This window comes from Miniopterus natalensis, chromosome 6 (assembly GCF_054644295.1).
Source record: "Miniopterus natalensis isolate mMinNat1 chromosome 6, mMinNat1.hap1, whole genome shotgun sequence".
In the NCBI taxonomy this organism is placed as follows: Eukaryota; Metazoa; Chordata; class Mammalia; order Chiroptera; family Miniopteridae; genus Miniopterus; species Miniopterus natalensis.
In genome coordinates, this window is record NC_142086.1 from 3,383,869 (window position 1) to 3,398,632 (window position 14,764).

The window sequence follows — 14,764 nt, forward strand, 5'->3', positions numbered from 1 at the left end:
ATATTTCAATGATCTAGAAACTGCTGTGCAACAAGCCACTCAAAATTAATAACTTGAACAGTGACTTGTTTCTCGGGATTCCGTGGGTTAGTGCAGCTCTGTTGGGTGATTCCGCTTCAGATAGTTCTGGGTGGGATCACTGGCTGGGCCTACACCGGTTAGCCTAGTGACTCACTGCTTCCCCGGGGGCCTTTGCACCTAGCTGGCTGGGTCGTCCTCTCGCATGACAGCCTCCGGCGGTTGGGCTTGTTATGTGGAAGCTGAGGTCAGGAGGACAGCAGGCGCTCCTCTGGCCTGTTGGCAGCCCCGGAACACCACTTCACCTGCATTCAGTTCGCCAAAGCACCGTCACAAGTGCAGTCTCAGTTAAAGGCAGGCAAGTAGAACCTGCCTTTTAATGGGAGGAGCTATATGTATGTTCCGGGAAGAATTATGATAGCCATCTTTGCATATGACCTCCTTGGATGATTTATTACAGTGTGGCCACTTCTAAGAGAATCCTGGGAAGGCTTCCAAGAGATAATACTTACCCCTGATCTTAACTGATGCTGATACTTGGCAGTGTAAACAAATGAAGAGGGTGGGGAACGGTATTCCAGGGTAGGGAACAGTGTTGCTAGAAGCTCTGAAGTGGAGAATAGCACAGTGACTCAGGAGCCCGTAAGTAAGAAGTAAGTTAATGGTTATTCCATTTCATAGATGAGGGCTATTTCTTCAGGTTGAGCACTTTTTTCCTAAATCTAATAATGACTTTATTCATTTTAAAAATGTTATTTTATTTCTTTCTTTGAAGGATTCAAGAGCCTATTTTCACCTGCTTAATCAGATTGCACCTAAAGGTGACCGGGATGATGGGCCTGCCATTGCAATTGATCTTTCGGGATTTAATGTAAGTACAGTTTTTAACTTAATTTTTTTTAAAACTTTGGTAAAATAAGCATAAGATAAAATTTACCATTTTAAGCATTTTTAAGTATACAGTTCAGTGGCATTAAGTACATCCCCATTGTGTACAACCACCGACACTATTCCATATCTAGAACCTTCTCATCACCCATAGTGAAATCTACCCAATAATAACTCCCCATTCCCCTCGCTCTCAAGTCCCTGAGTTTGACTAGTGATTATAGTCCAACTGAGAGTGCAATTCTCAATAGGCAACATTCCCTGTGGAGTCCCCAGCCCTCCATTATAGCTTGGTGTTCAGAAGTTTTTCATACCCTAAGCTCCAAATCTCCATGCTAAGTCATCTGGTTGTCACGAAGAAAGGAAATTACAGAATTCCATCCTTGAGTATGTGTGCAATTAACTCTATATCTACCTTCCCTGGGGCGACACAACTGGAACTCACAGAGTGTTTTTGTGCCGATCACTGTGTATTAGGAAAGGTAGCGACGAGCCATTATGAGATGGCTAAACAATGGATGATTGGCTTTTCCAGCTTATATTTGCAAACACAGAGAATAAAAGATGACAATTCCTTGTATTTATGGGGTAGGAAGGGCTGACACAGATCCTGATCCATCTAACACAATTCCTAGGAAGCCCATTCTTTTAGCATAAGTTGTAAATACCAAGGGTGGTTCTATCTAAACATTAAAATCGGGTAAGACTATGTTTGTATGAAAATCTCTTAAGTATTTAAAGTACAATGTCCACAATATTTAGTTTTAAAGGCAACTTAAGTCATTACTTAATTATATTTCAAATTATTATAATGAAACATCTAAGAAACTTAGTATTAAAAAACTATGCAAATTAGCAAATTAGTCTGAGTCAAAATTAGGAACTGAGAAAAACATGTAAAATTTCAAACATATTCAAAAGTAAACAGATTTAATGTACTGAACTACTCTTTGTTCATCCCCAAAGTTCAACAGCTATCAGCTCATGGTCAGTCTTTTTTCACTTTTATCACCTGCCTATTTCCTTCCTCTCCCGTATTGTTTTGAAGCAAATTCTTTACATCATATCTTTTCATCGATAAGTATTTCAATGTGTATTTCTAAAATATAAAGAACTTTTGATATCTCTCTGAGGGAAAGGGAAACACAAGAAAAAAATAAACAAATGGCACTACATCAGACTAAAAAGTTTCTGCACATCAAAGGAAACCATCAACAAAATGAAAGGGAACCCACTGTATGGAGAACATATTTTCCAATGACACATCTGATAAGGGGTTAATACCCAGAATATAAAAAGAACTTAATACAACTCAGTTCCAGGAAGACAAACAATCCTATAAAAATTGGCAAAGGACCTGAATAGACACATATTCAAAGAAGGCATACAGATGGATTTGGAGAAAGGGAACCCTAGTACACTGCTGGTGGGAATGCAGACTGGTGCAGACACTATGGAAAACAGTATGGAGGTTCCTCAAAAAATTAAAAATGGAACTGCCATTTGACCCAGTGATCCCACTTCTAGGAGTATATCCTAAACATCAATCAAAAAGAACATATGCACCCCTATGTTCATAGCAGTGCTATTTACAATAGTTAAGATCTGGAAACAGCCCAAGTGCCCATCAGTAGATGAGTGGGTAAAAAAGCTGTGGGACATTTACACCATGGAATACTACGCAGCTGTAAAAAAGAGGGGTCTCTTACCCTTTGGGTCAGCATGGATGGAACTGGAGAATAATATGCTAAGTGAAATAAGCCAGTCAGAGAAAGACAAATATCACATGGTCTTACTTATATGTGGAACCTAAAGAACAAAGTAAACTCACGAACAAAATAGGACCTGAGGCATGGAGGCATGGGATAGACTGAGGGATCTCAGAGGCGAAGGGGGTGGGTAGGACGGGAAGAGACAACCAAAGAATATATATTCATATATGCACAGTTCAGTGGCACAGACAATAATGTGGTGAAGGCCTTTGGGGCGGGGGGGGTAGGCTGGAGAGGGCCACAGAGGGGATAAATGGGGGATATCTGTAATAGAATCAACCATGAAAAAATATATATACATTTGAAATATAACCATAATACCATATCTTACCTAAAAATATTAACAATAATTTGTAATGTCATCTAAATATCTAGTCAACACTGACATTTCCAATTGGCTCATAAATGTCAGATTTTCTTTTTAAAGTTTGAATTAAGATTTAAATAAGGTCCACATATTGTGATTTGTTGGTATCTACCTTAGTAACATTTTATTGTTGTTTAATAGCATTGAACCTATCACTCTCTCTGATTTCATTTACATTTCTACTTTTCTGCAAGTCTGGTGCACAGAACAAATAAGTCATAATCCTTGTATGATATATAGTCATCAGGGGTTCCTACATATCTGTTTGTTCACTCACTCATTCATTTGGGGGAGTGGGGGGGTGGATAATGACAGTGTTCCAGAATTAGATAGTGGTGATTGTTTTACAGATTTGTAAATATACTGAAAATCACTTAATTTTATACTTGAAAGTGGTGAATTTTATGGGATGTGAATTACATCTCAATAAAAAATATTTAAATCTAACCATCAGTCTAATTGTGAGAGAACATTAGACAAATTCAAATTGAAGGACATTCTACAAAATAATTGGTAGAGTATGCCAGTACTTCTCAAGTGTCACAATTTTGAAAGTAAAAAATAAAAGTCTTAGGACCTACCTCAGATTGGAAGAACCCAAGGAAACATGAGAACTAAATATTTTTGTTTGTAGTTGTCTGTTTTGAAATTGTAACAAGCCCCTCTGAACTCTCAGTCCAACAAGAAAGCTGAGACCTTGGCAGTAATTTACGTTAGCTCCACAGTTCTTCCCTGCCCATCTCTCTGCCTCACCATAATGTAATGATGAGCACCTTGAATCCTACGTTCATTGCTTTTTTTGCTTTTCTTTTTATATACTTTTCTTTCAACCAAATACATTCCTTCAAAATTAAATTATTTTACTTTTTAATTTTATATAAAGTTTATCATGTTGTACTTAAATTTCTAGTGCTTATTTTGAACATACCGTATTCCTAAGTTACTCATATTGTTGTATGCCAGGTGTGAATATAACAGTTTATTCATCTGCTCTCCTGTTGATAAGCATTTGGTTTGTTTCCAGGGTTTTGCAACTGTGAATTGTTCCTTCTGATTTTAATATTTTTTTATTAAAATATAATATCCCAGCCCTGGCCAATGTTACTCAGTGGTTACAGTGTCTGCCTGTGCACTGATGGGTCACGGGTTCGATTCCTGGTCAGGGACACATACCTGGGTTGCAGGTTCCATATCCCAGGCCGGTCAGGACACGTGCAAGAAGCAGCCAGTCGATGTGTGTGTCTCACATCGAAGTTTCTTTCTCTTTCTCCCCTCCTCCCTCCCTCCCTTCCACTCTCTCTAAAGATCAGTGGAGAAAATATCCTCAAGTAGGATTAACAGCAACCACAAAAATAATAATATCCTAACTTGTTTTCATTGAGAAAAGAGTCCACTGAAAATATTAGTCAGGGTAGAATGGGTGAGACAACTAAGCCTCTCAGCCAGAGCCCTCTAAAATATGGCCTTGATCAAGTTCTCTATATTTTGATCAGTAGGAGTTTACTGATACAGTATTTGAGAGTTTTGTTGAGTATTTCAGCAATGAGAGTGAAATATTACTCTGATCCCAGCAAGAAAATTCAGAGACTTATTCTTACTGATTTAAACGAAATGGGGAAGTTAATTTGGAATTTCTGCACATTCTGACCTTATTTTGAATTTTTATTAGACATATTTTCAGAAGAGCAATTGCTTATAAATATGAATATCCATAAAAAGATACGCCAATCAAAAATTTAATCTTGACCATTTTTATTTTATTTTATTTTATTTTATTTTGTTGTTTAGGAGAAAAATGACCTGAAGCGTGCTGGGTTCATGCTTCAAGAAGCAGATAAACTGGGCTGCAGACAGTTTGTTACTCCTGCAGACGTGGTTTCGGGCAACCCTAAACTTAACTTAGCCTTCGTAGCTAATCTGTTTAACACATACCCATGCCTACACAAGCCTGATAATAATGACATCGATATGAATTTGCTGGAAGGTAGGCTCTTTCTGCCTTTAATTGATTCATTGTGTGTATCTGCCTGTGGTACTGTCTGACTTCAGGGTCAGAGGTGGGAGAGTGTGGTGGGGGACAGTGTACTGTGTGTGGGCATGTGCACCCGTTAAAAAGTTAAAATGAAAGAAAGTGGGTGTTGGTTTTGGTTAAAAGAGTGTGGGGTAAATCTTACTTGTCTGTCATTTCTCTAGACATTAGTGAAAACTGTCAGACGTTAAAAATATTCTCTTAAATGACCACATAACATAACTCCACCACGAATATGGACAATGAATATGTATTGGAAAAAATAATTATCTGTAGCTTGTTTTCTCCTTCAAAAGCTACAGTTTGACTCCAGTATTGTTCTCTTTTTAATGTTCTTAGTGTACATGAAAAAATTCACAATATTCATTACTTGTCTTGTGTGTGGGCTATTGTTATCTGTCTCATAATTTATAATACTTTCCTATTTTGCTTCATGAAATGCAGATTTGACCCCTCCTAATGTAGGTACTGTATTTAGTACTTTCCTATACTCTCTATATATATTCATTCTGAATGTTCTTTTTATTAGTACCATTTATTCTTTCTGTCTCGGTTGATATTTATTTTTTGCATTGTTCATGCTGTGTTTTTCAGTCTTAATATGCCTAAAGAATGCACGATGACAGGCGAGAAACACGAGTGACACTTAACTAGACTGGCAGGGCAGGGCTCGGTTGTGCAGATTCTCCCCCCGAAGTGCCCTCTGTAATGACGGGCACTTTCTAGTGTAGTCGTAGACACCAGAGATCAGCATTCACAATTGGACTTCATGGTTTGATGTAAGGCCTTTATGCCTCTCCTATAAATAAATTTATCTTTTATCACAAGTAAATTTTGAAAGGATCTATTTAGGTTTTGTAACATAGATTATTTTGTATTACTTACCTCTGTTTCACTCACCGGATGTCAGTGAGCTTATAATATGTGCATCGTCACAGTGACAGACATTCTCAGGGCCTAGTTCTCATTATCTGCTTCCCAGCCTCTGTTCTTTCCTTCTCGGGCTCTCACCCTCCCGCTCACATGTACCAGAACCACATTAGTGTCAGCTGAAGGTGAGAACAGTGGCGGCAGTGGTGGCAGTTGTCAGAGGTAGGGCCAGCCCTAAAATATTCCCACTGGTTGCCCTGTTTGGAGAAGGTGGCCCTCAGGCAGGGGTGGCTGGTGGGGCGAATCTGAGGATCGGCGGTCACCACCCACGTCTCCCTTCTCCCTGCGAGGGGGGTGAGAAATCACTCTCACCATCGTCTTCCCTTTGACTGCCACAGCCAGAGTTCATTCCAGTGTCTTTGTCACTTTATAATTACAGCTGTTTTTTTATTAATTAAGAAGTTTCAGAGTTAACAAATACATTCTTTGAAGAATGTGATTAATTCCATTAATTCTTCCTGGGGTCCAGTACAATAAAATAAGGCCTGTCTCCTCTACTCACATAACCAGGGGGGCAGCTAGATTAACACGCAGAAGGTGCAGCAGAGAAATCTAGAATGAGAAATTGGAGCTTGAAAAAAATTAAATAAAAAGGAAGACTGCTAAGTTTTTATTAGCCTGGAAGATTTCCAAACCCCTTCGTGTCTTCCGTGGAAGGTGTTGTTTAGAGTGGCATATTAAAAACGACCTGCTTTTCACGGTCACCACGCTCCTGCTGGGTCCTTTCCCAACCTGCTTGTTCTCTCGTAGCGTTTGAATTCTCTCTCGTGTTCAGCATGCTTTTGGAATTTTTCAGTGTGAATCAGATTGCTAAATATTTCCATTAGTATTTGCTATATAAGAAGATACCATGGGAAATATTTATCAATCATCTTTATTTAGAACATATGTATGTCCTGATACATCTGCCAAAATGTATTTGACTTGAACTGTCATTGGAATTTTTTCCTCTGTGAATTTGTGTTTGTAGATCCATATGAAGTTTGAAGCTTGACCTTATCACATCCCATATTCATATATTAGTATCTCCTCATTTGGCAAAGAATTTTATCTATATGGAATTAAAGAAAATTAAAAGGCCAACCAAATATTAAACCTTCATGTTAAAATGAGCCAAATACGTAGGCTATGTATAGAAGTTCAGAATTCATTTGTGGTGATAGAAAATACATAGGCCACGGAATTATACTTTGTTCAATCATGGTTCCACCATTAGACATCTGAGTGACCTCTGCGAGCCTTGGTTTTCTCATATATAAAACAAGACCAGTAGACTTACTTTGAAGAATTACAGAGCAAGTTGAAATTGACCTTCCCTGAATGAGAGAGTTTAGCTGCCAGTATGTGCTCAGTGATGGTCAGGTAGGGAAGAAGACACTTAATGCAGCACTTACCACATTTAGTGAGTGTTAAACATGTTAGTTCCTTTTCTTTCATCTTAGTAGCCTATTTTTAATATATTTGTTATTTTTCATGAAACTTTCATCAATTGCAGATGTCAGTTTGACCTTGAAAATGAAAAGAATGTTTTATAGGTTTTTTTCTTTTATATCAGCAATTAAGATTTTACTTCTGAGCTGCTTTGGTCGTCTGCGTCTGGAGTACATATGTTTTTGTTGCGCTTTACCAAACCCTTGCACAAATGCAGAGTTCTGCTGGCTCTGAGCATGTACTTACCAAGGCAACTTGAACTGGTATTAGATAAATAACTGCTCACTTAAAAATCTGCTTTACTTTCCAGGTATCAAAAATTAAAATAAGAATGATACAATTAGCTGAGAACAAATGTGAACCTCTGAAACTTATACTTTAAGAACTCAGTCAAGGTTCAAGTTCATTGTCTTTTTAAATATTATACACTAAATTATCAGGTTCAGGAGAATTTAGATATTATTTTAATTAAAAATTAATTGTTACACTACCAATGTTTGTCATTTTAAAACATAATTTGGATTTTCAGAGATGGAAATAATGCAAAAATACTCTAATTACTAGAAAAAATGTATATACAGCAAAATAACAGATTGTAGAGAAACAACTAAAAGGTAAATCCAAGTCACATGCATCAAGCTGTTGATTATAGTATGTTTGTATTTAGTTACTTGGGGGAAAGTTCAGATTTTTAATTCGTACCTGTTTAATAACTCCTATAAAACAAGGCAAGCATGGTTTCTAGACTTACTTAGTTTCAATTGGTTCTTTTTAAAAAGGTTCTCATGTAGGCCGTTTGTTATGAAGAGTGGTGGTGGCAGATACAACAGAATAATCAGTTGCCTTTTATGCAGACAAGAGGGGACAACATTTAGGCAAAAAAATTATATGGTTATATAATTTAATAGAGCAAGAATTTAGACAGATTCGGGGAAAGCCATTAGGTAATGGCATTGAGAACCACATGAAAGTACAGTGGGCAGATTACTTCCTGAACACGCGGAACAAAGAACAGACGCTTTAGAGTTTACAAGGCTTGGGCTTCTCCTCTGGACCTGCGGTTTACAGTGTCTGTGCCCGCAGCGTGAAGATGACTGCAGGGATGGCTCTACAGGGGCCGGCCCCTGGACCCAGGCGGCTGTAGATTTATAGGCCAGATTGTCCTGGGACTCTCACCGGAGACAAAGTCTGGAGAGTGACTTGAACTTGCCTCAGTTTAGAAGTGATGAGAGGTGCACTGTAAATGCTTCATCTCTCAGAAGTCTGGTGATGAGATGCAGGCTAGGCCATTCCCTTGTCCCTTAACTTTGCTGAAAAACAAACGATTTTCTAGTCACTGAGGACTGTTTGCAGTCAGGGGATGAGTAGAGGCAGAAGGGGCAAGGAGGGCCCACGTCCCTCTCTGCTCACTTTGTTTTTGTAAACGATACCAGAAGGGAATGCTCAGGGAGTTTAGGTAATCACAGCTTAAAGAATAGTGCCTGCAGGAATTTCTCCTTGAGCTGGTCCTTTTGGTCTAGGGATTTACTGTGATGAAAAGTCTTTCTCTTAGCTCCCTGTATGGGGCTGTGCCCCTTAATGTATTTTCAATAGTGACAATCTAAAGTAACTCAAGAAGCCTGTAAAGCAGTTACATCCCCTCATTGCTTGTTTTTTTTCTTTCTTAATTTATCTTTATTGTTGAAAGTATTACAGATGTCTCAGTTTCCCCCCCATTGATCCCCTCCACCCGGCATCTGCCCTCTCCCCCTCCCCAGGCCTTCTCCACACTCTTGTCTGTGCCCATAGGCCCTGCATATATGCATCAAAGTTTTTTGACTAATTGCGTGTTTTTATCTGACCTGTAATCCCATCTCCTTCATTGCTGTTTGGTGTAATTAAAATGTAGGTTTGTGTGCCCAGCAACTTTTCTGTGTAAAGCCCTATCTATACAGATTTAGTAATGCGGAGTTGGAAACGGTACAGCTTTTCTATTTCTGTTTGATGTGCTAATACTACCCTGACTGCTTAAAGATTTTCTTTTATTAGTTTTTAACCATTTCCTTTGCATATAATTCTAACTCCAGATATGACCACATAAATTTATTAGTTACTTTTCTGGACAGAGAAACCCATGGCTCAGTAGTTCACAGACATCATGTAAGGAAATCTAGATGGAAAAATTTATAACAAATAGAGGCTTTCTAGACAGAAGGGAGAAAGGGACTTTGGCAATAAGAGATATTTTCCCCTAAAAATTTTGTAGTATCATAGGAACCATGGCAAAGTATTTATGGCCAGTTTGTACCTGCCTGGCTGGTTTGAAATGCGGTTCTTGATTCCTTTTGTCCTGAATCATCAGTGTGGACTTGTGTCTACTCTAGGAGAGAGCAAGGAAGAAAGGACATTTCGAAACTGGATGAACTCCTTGGGGGTCAACCCATACATCAATCATTTGTACAGGTAAACACTTTTGTTGTGTTTCAGCTTCATGGCTACAGTCCAACTTTTCTGGTTTCAAGCTATAGGTATGTTTACATGAGAACATTTTTTAAAAATCACAAGAATTTTAGCCAGTGTTTAGAGTTTCAGAATGCTGGGAATTGGCTATGGAATGGATTTTAAAAGAAAAGTATAGCATTTTTTAAAAAGATAATATATATTAGTTATAATTTTTGATGATATAAGCAATTTGGTAAAGATAATCCATCTTACTCTTATAGATAAGGAAAATAAATTATTTCCATTTAACAGATTAGAATAATAGTAATATTTTATAAATAGTTCTTATCATTGTATCAATATTTTTCATTATAAGTCACAGTTTATTTTGCCAGAACCATCAATCATGCCATAATTTGTTGTGTGTATTTTCTAATTCATAGAAATAACTTGTTTTCCCTAATTGTTATAATGTATCATATTCTTTTTTTTTTTAATCCTTACCAGAGGATATTTTTTTCATTGCTTTTCAGAGAGTGGGGGGGTGAAGGAGAGAGAGAAAAACATGGATACAAGAGGGACACATCAATTGGTTGCCTCCTGCACGTGCCCTCCCCCACTGGGCCAGGGTTTGAGCCTGAAACCGAGATACATGCCCTTGGCCAGAATCAAACCTGGGACTCTTCAGTCCAAAGGCCACTGCTCTAACCATTTAACAATTTCTTAAAAATGACAATATGTTATTAACATTGGTAGGATTAAGAAAATATTGTACTGAATAATTTCTTGTGCTCTCTGTTGGTGCTAATAATAAAAATGAGTCTTTCTAGGTATGGCTGAAAAGGAAACCTTCCTTCTTTCTTTATTATAGGATCTACCAGCCTGACTCAAAAATGCAAAAGAACTAAACTTCAGCTCATTGTATATTTTTTAGAAAAAAGGCCTAATTAAGCCTATTAATAATTTGCACAGTCAGGGAAATGCCTTAATGAACGTTAACTAAATTATTATTTCAATCTGAACTGGAGATTAATGCCACAAAAGACCAAGTTCACTGGCTGAGAACTTATGATGGAGTAATTTCTGCTTCTTGGTGTATATTCAAAATATTCTTTAAAATCTAAAACCAGTAGTGCCTTATTATGGTAACTTGCTTTGATGTGATAGACTCATATTTGATAAACTTTTAAGGGTATGTAAGATCAGCTAAATGAGAAGAGATATATGTCATGTAGACCAGAACTCCTGCCATAGCAGCAGGGCAGTGAAGGACCCAGATACTGCAGGGGAGGAGCGGCTAGATCTTTAGAGACAGTAGGAATGTCTGCAATGTATAATTGAGAGAAAAAAATAATAGGGCTAGTATGATCCCAATTTTATTTTAAGATTGAGTATGTACATATTTGTGTGTGAATTTTTTAAAAGTCTAGAGGAATGAATACTGAACTGTGTGCAGCCTTGGCAGTAGTGTTGGGGGTTTGCAGAGACTTGTTTTAATCTTAGTAACATAAGTATGGTATTTTATTTTGTTTTGCTATTACAATGAGCATATATTTCTATTTTAATTAAAAAGTAAATTTAAAACTAGGGGGTTCAAATTTGTTGAGACTCATGGTGACGTGTTCATAATGGTCATGAACACTAGAGTTCTCAACGGCTGACAGTGGCGAAGAGAACTGACCAGATTTTTAAATTAAAGATTGTTTGTAGTTATATAGATCCTGAAATGCTAACACAAGCTTCTAGGCATATGTAACTTCTTCTTGGGAAAGAGAATTCAGAAAATTCTCAAAAGTCCTATAACCTATTGGAATACAGAAGAGCAACAGCTGGAGGTTCAGTTGCCATCCAACCATGTGCCCATGAATTTGTGTCCAGGTCATATTCCTAAACCCAGTAAGTGACTTTAGCTTCCCCCACCCTACAGTATATCAAATGGGAACCAACCAAAGCATCAGAATAATTTAGATGGACCTTAGCTGACAGTTCTCTCCTCTAACAAGTTATTAAATCTATTTTAAGAACTATTAGTTCCAGAATTTTCTGTGACAAGGTGGTTCTGGAACACACCTTGAACTCTCCGGAAATCATTTTAACTCTCTGGGTTTCAGTTTCTCTACTTGCAAAACATGAATAATAATAATACCATACTACAAAGAAATAATAATTCATTTAAAGTAAAAAAGAAAAATTTATGAAATAGATGAGATTCCAGAAGCCAGGTGCTTATAGATAACCTAGTCAGCTCTTAATTACATTCATAATAGACTCTCTCCCTCAATTGCTCAGCACAGGGTGGTGTGTGCTCACAGATGCAAAGTAACTTTAATACGAATCTTAGCTAAACATAGCTCAGTGAACAAGCTGTTGAGAGAGAAAAGCCACAGTATACATCACAGACCTCGAAAGTTTAAGATCAATGGCTGTTTATGTCCTTAGCATACAGACTTGAAAACAGACTCAATAGACGTATTTTGAGCACTTAAAGAGAGTATGTTTTTCTGAATCCAAAGTAGTACTATTCTTACGCCAATAACTCCTACTTGCTCATAAGTTCCTTCCTCTTTTTTTTTTAAATGCTCACCTGAGGACATGGTTTTTTCACTGATTTTAGAGAAAGGAAGGGGGGCTGAGGAGAGAGAGAGGGAGGGAGAGAGGGAGGTAGTGGGAGGGAGAGAGAAATATCGATGTGAGAAGCATTGACATCAATTGACTGCCCCCCACACGTGCCCTGACCAGGAATCGAACCCGCCACCTTCTGTTGTATGGGATGACCGATCCACACCGGCCAGGGCAGATTCCTTGTAACACTTACTATTTAACATGAACAACTGCCTACTGAATAGCTATTGTGATTTTTCTGTAATTGTTTTAAAAAGTCTTAATAATTTTAATATATAAGCAATATATAGACTCCATTCCTATGGTACAAGTTTCCAGAAATAAGTATATAGAATAAAACAAAACGTGATCATCTGCCCCTTACCCTTCCCTGCCCAGAGATAACCACTATTAACAGCCCATGGACATAAAGGTACTTAAATACTCTTAATTTTGAAAAGAAATTTAATAAATAATAAACTATGCAGCGTTCTGCCATTTGCATTTTTAACGTAGTACGTCTTGTAAAGCTTTTCGTGTCTGTGCATAGAAATCTGCCTTATTAGGTCCTGTGGTGGCCCAGGAGCCCATGGTATGGATAGTTTATTCAGCAGCCTCGACTGCCTGATATTTAAGTTGCTTCCAAATGTATAAATACTATGGTGATGAATATCCTTGTACATACATATGTTTGTAAACATTGATGAAAACATTTTGGACCGATTTCTAGGTTGGAAGTTCTGGGTGGGATGATGTGTCCAGTCAGCCTTTAGGCGTTAAGTGAGCCTGTTGTATTTTTAAAGACATAAGTCGTCTCCAGTGTGTGTAATAAAATGAGGCGGTGCCAACGGTCCCCCTCCTTCATCGTCTTCCCCTCCTGTTCCAGTGATCTCGCGGATGCCCTGGTGATCTTTCAGCTCTACGAAATGATCCGCGTGCCCGTCAACTGGAGCCATGTCAACAAGCCTCCTTACCCTGCCCTCGGAGGGAACATGAAGAAGGTGAATGAAATAACAGCCTGGATATGCTTTTACTGTTCTGATATAAAACAGAGGGTCTCGAGTGTTTCAAAGTGTAGTGAAGTGTGGCCTGTTCCCACGGTTCTGATCCAAGCCAAACGTGCTAGGCGGAGTGGCCTTTCCAGGGTGCCTCAGTGAGCAGAAGGACGAAGGCGGCTTCCCCAGCCAGACGCTGCACAGACCGTCCGGTCTTCAGCAAGTCCCAGCACTCACTGTTCTTTGAGATGCATCATAAATGCATTTTATTTTATAATCGCCAAAACTTGCCAAATCTTTACTGCTTATTTGTTAACATTTTTCCACATATATTTATTGATTATTTGTACAGGGCAATGCAAGATATAAAATAGTGCAAGGCATGGAGTAGGTCCTCAGGAAGCCTTAGGAAGTTAGGGAGACATACGTACAAACAGCTGCGGCACGGCACAGTGCACACAGCAGCGGATCTGGTGCTTTCTAAGGAAGAAGAGGCTGCAGGCTGCACGTGTCATGAGCGGGTTCACGCAGGAGGTGGCTTTTGAGAAAAGGAGAGAATTTTGTCAGGAGACCGGGAGGAGGGGCCGAGGGTCAGGAAGAGGGAGAGAGATGGGGAGTATAAAGTATTTCGGTGTGAACACTAAAAGTTGGGGTTGCAGCCAGAGCCTTGAATGCCAGATTACAGAGTTTGGGTTTTAAACTACAAGCAGAAGAAAGCCATGGAATATTTTTGAGCAGGGTAGTGACGTGATCACAGTTGGTGGGAGAATACCTGGCAGATGAACAGTGGAGAGAAGTGCTCATCTCCAGAATTCTCCGTCCTCCAGTGGGGATCCGTGCCGTCCTTGTCAGTGTGGCCATGGTGAAATTTACCTGCATTCTCATGATTTAAAAACGGTCTCTAGTTGACTAAACGGAAATATAACCATATTCCTGGTCAGAAAGACTAAATATTATAAAGATACTAAATTTTTGCGAATTAACTTTTAGGTGGGAAATAATTCCAGTTAGAATTCCAAGAACTCTCCTTTTGTATATATGTGTGCATCTGTATGTATGTGTTGGGGGATGGGATTTATAGAGTAATTCTAAAGTTCCTCTAGAAGAAACAGGCCTACATCATTAAAAAAATATTTTTAAGGATATAGAGGGAGGAGCTGTTAGAAAATATTTTTTAAATTACCATAAGGCTAAAGTAATTAAAATAGTTTAATATATATATAAGAATGGAATGGAAGAGAGTAGCCTAGAAAACTATCCTAAATTACAGGAACTTAATGTATGACAAGGTGCCTGCTAAAGTCGGTAGGGG

The 14,764-nt window shown here is 38.4% G+C and overlaps 1 protein-coding gene across 1 annotated transcript in view; it reads left to right on the forward strand.

Moving 5' to 3' along the window:
• The window catches only part of PLS1 (plastin 1), a 48,775-nt gene that overhangs the window by 20,800 nt on the left and 13,211 nt on the right, over window positions 1-14,764 (forward strand). The window contains exons 8-11 of the mRNA XM_016214113.2: window positions 794-889; window positions 4,834-5,029; window positions 9,799-9,877; window positions 13,344-13,458. Of these exons, the coding sequence (XP_016069599.1) occupies window positions 794-889; window positions 4,834-5,029; window positions 9,799-9,877; window positions 13,344-13,458 (486 nt within the window). The remainder of the gene's footprint in view (window positions 1-793; window positions 890-4,833; window positions 5,030-9,798; window positions 9,878-13,343; window positions 13,459-14,764) is intronic.